The following is a 3,816-nucleotide window of genomic DNA, read 5'->3' on the forward strand; positions in this document are numbered from 1 at the left end:
AGTAACGCGTTTCAACTTGTATTTTTATATAAATATTCACTAAAACCATTGACTTAGAAATAAATGGACGACGGGTCTAATACAAAAACCACGAAAAAAATGTCCCAAGTCAACCTATTCGAAATTTAAATTGTAATGTCATCGCAGTATCGCGCTGTCAGTAGAACAAATGAAGACTAAAGTGGAGTGTCGCGCTCTGTATACGATTTTAGCGCCTTACAAGTGCGGACACTTTTTAGCGCGGACCCCACGTCCATATAATTGTAAGTCAATGACTAAAACCGAAAATTAACCTACTACTAAAACTAGCCTACATGAATTTGATTTTTGCCTCACTTGTGACAGTTCGTTTGATATGAAACCATCATTCTATGCGTTATTATTCTAAGGTAACATAGTTGTTTACGATTTCCATAACACAAGTATTTTAGTACTTTGGGATCAGAGCAACGAATGTAATGTAGTCTAATATTTATTTATTTATTTATAGTTCCTGTACATAATGAATAAGTTCATTGTCATCGAGATAAATTAGTGAAATATTTAACATTAGGTTTTAGTCAGTTTAAGTATTCTTTAAATTGTGCTCTCTTTGAACATCCTTCTCATTTTTTTTTTCTAGGTTCCAAATGAACAGTTTTATTGTATACTGGTTTTGGGACTACAGAGTCCCTTTTAGTTCACTCGTAAGCCATTTGTTGATAAAAATTCCGTGGCGGCGACAGTACTATCTGCTGACATCGGTTAAATCCTTTTATGGGGTCTGACTGGTCAGCATTCAATCAATAACTAATAATTACTGTATTATTTCTATAGTATTTGCAATGGTTATCAATAAAGTTGTTATTATTATAATAAATAAGTAAAATATGTTAATCTACACACATATCATAAATTCTCTATAATGTTTTCAAAAACCGCAAATTACGAGCAGCATAAAGGTAAACTGTTTTGTTAGGACAAATTTCTTATCTGTGAAAATGTTATTATTGCTTCTTCGTTTTTCATTCAAATTTCGAACATCTCTGGAAAAAAAAAACAATTTAATTGGACCTCAATTCTAATATCAGTCGAGATGAAGTTTTATTCGAAATGAAATGTCAGTAGCAAACAATTTTGACAAATTTCACACGTTACTTGATATCGAACGATATGATAGTTTGGGCCGACTCTAGTTTGTCCATGAATTAAAAATAAAAACTACGGTTATGTGACATGCGTGAGAAAAGTTTTTATTTGCCGCCATTTCGCCCGTCGTAACAAGCGGCTCCTGAACACACCACAGAGAGCTTATAATATGTGTGTAGATAAAGCAGTGTATGCAATTGTACATAATTAGGCATTAAATCACTCGTATTTTAATCCCTTTCATTATGTAACAGTCACACACATTACTAATATGTATTACTATAAACTGAATCCCATTTCGTTTTTGCGAAAATCAATAAAGCGCTTCGATTATTATCTAAAAACTTTGCGATAATATTTAATTTACGCCTGGATGTGGGATGAATTGGCAATGAAACATAAATAGCCTGTTACCATAGTAACGCCCTATGGCACATTACGCGTGAACGCCTGTTTACCCGTTGCCATGACATTGCGTCATTTTTACATTGATACTTGAAGTAACAACGTCTGTCGTAAATTAGTTGAAAACATGTTCTGGGGCGTCTCTCCGGCCTTGGATTTACAAGAAGAGTACTTAAAACATGGAGACAAACGTGCGTATGAGCTCAACTTTCTGGTCATTGGAGGTTGCGACGCTAGGCATCTCCTCAAAACCCTGGCTCAAGCCTATCGAACCGAAAGACGCTATATGAATCTGTTTGTCGTTGACGGATGCCCTGAACTCATCGCAAGACAACTTCTCATCATGTCTCTTGCCCTGGAAAGGACCACACGTGTTGGCTTACTGGAGAAATCCCGGCGTCTGATGGAAGTGTACGGGAATATCCTGCTCAGACCAGAAACATCCAGGTATTTAATTGCCAAAGCTAGACAACTAATCAGCATGATCACCAATCCAGATTACATGAATTGCCTACTTCCTTGCATTTCTCTTGAACAAATGAAGTACCGCGAAAGAGATTACATTGAGAATTTATTAAACTTCTGGACAACGGGCAATACAAATCAATTTAACGCATGTGAGCTATGGGAGCACCGTGTGAGACATAACCTTGGAGTAAGGTATGACACTAGATTTGGAGTTTATGATTGGGATTATCACATGCGTTTGAAGGAATTAGCTAGTCAAATATGTTATCCGGAATATAAGCACTTTAGAGAACATGGCATCGCCTTTACTTGGCTGGAAACAGAAGTTTGTCGACCGAACGTAAGTTTGGCTGCAGGAGTCTACCAATGCGGTGAAAGATATCTGCACCGAGGCTACTTGGGAGACATGGTGACATCACCATTTATAGCGTATGGTTTAGACTGTGAAGAGAAAGATATGCTAAAATCCGACCACGGAGTCAATTACAAGAGATCTACCGACGTATCTGAACGCAATGTTATGCGAATGCTTTACGAATTGGAAAATCGCCAGAAGTTTGAACCGGAATCGATGAATTTGGAGAAAGATAAAAACTTGGGTATGGTCGTGTTAAATAAAATTGATGCAAAAATTTCCGAAAGAGGGCCCGAAGCGCCTATGGTTCTTCGGGAAGATCGTGATACGTACATTAATGTAGATTATGGAAAAGTGCATTTTTTGTCTCTTTCTGCGCTGGACCATTATCCTCACAAGCCCCAATTTCAAGGATTATTCCATGGTGTTTTTGTTGGCAATAATATGATTGGTAGAGTGAAACCGAGTGTGTGGTCGATGACTCGAGATGACGCAGTCGTAATCATGGAGTCGCGTAAGTATATGGTCGAGCTAAAGAGAGATGACATTCAGGCTTTTGGGGATCAGATTCAGCAAATGGCTACTGCGGCGCAGTGCGAGATAATTAATAAAAACTTCGATCCACAGAAGGATGATTTTGCTAAGTTCTTGATCAAACGACGCAGCTGGAGTAGTGATATTTCTTCTTAATTCGTATGTATCATTAAAGTTATCTATCCATTTACTGTTTCTATTATAAGATTATCTTTAAATGATGTTTGATTATGGGCATAGTTCAGTAGATCTTTTTATGGTATAATCAAGTACAGCTATCAATAAAATCAAGAACAGCAAATATTTTGAGCACTCTTTTTTAAGTGACGGGACGAACAAGTAATAGGGTAAATTGCAGTGCCATTCAAAGCTTTAAATCTAGTAGCAGTAGAGCTTCTTGTGATCTCCTTGTAACCTTACCTATTTCTGCTGCCAAGCAGTAATGTCAGCATTACTGTTTTCCGGTTTTAAAGGGTAAGGATGCTAGTGAAATGACAGACATATGGGACTTGTCAATTTATGTCTCAGAGTGACGAGCGCAGTGACAGTGCCCCTCAGATCTTTGGGATTTAAAGCTCTCAGTGGCACTGGAACTGTTATGGACAGGCGTGTGGCTTACTATCAAGCACGGCTTGTTCGTCCCGTCATTTGATATTATAAAAACAAAATCACAAAGATGAGGAGCTGTGCCACTGCGTCTGTCACCTTGAGACATAGTTGTTGTTCCAAGTGGAGACCCTTGTGCTTGCAGGTTCAAGTGTATAGACAAAGTTGACCACTTTGGATGTGTTGATATTTTGGCTTAATTTAATTGTTCTTATCGTTTATTTTATTACTTACATCACTCTTATAGTTTACATTCATGTGTGTTTCCCACTATGATTGACAGAGGTAAAGTCCTTCACACGCTCAGCTCCTGGTATCTT

General features: G+C 37.7%; 1 protein-coding gene across 1 annotated transcript; it reads left to right on the forward strand.

Moving 5' to 3' along the window:
• The first annotated feature begins 1,424 nt into the window (after positions 1 to 1,424).
• Positions 1,425 to 3,070, forward strand: LOC113237496 (dynein assembly factor 3, axonemal). The gene has a single exon (XM_026473994.1). It carries the CDS (start codon positions 1,661 to 1,663, stop codon positions 3,044 to 3,046), a length of 1,386 nt encoding a protein of 461 aa, XP_026329779.1. The 5' UTR covers positions 1,425 to 1,660; the 3' UTR covers positions 3,047 to 3,070.
• The last annotated feature ends 746 nt before the right edge of the window (positions 3,071 to 3,816 follow it).

This window comes from Hyposmocoma kahamanoa, unplaced genomic scaffold (assembly GCF_003589595.1).
Source record: "Hyposmocoma kahamanoa isolate Upper Pololo Valley unplaced genomic scaffold, ASM358959v1 93, whole genome shotgun sequence".
Lineage (NCBI taxonomy): Eukaryota > Metazoa > Arthropoda > Insecta > Lepidoptera > Cosmopterigidae > Hyposmocoma > Hyposmocoma kahamanoa.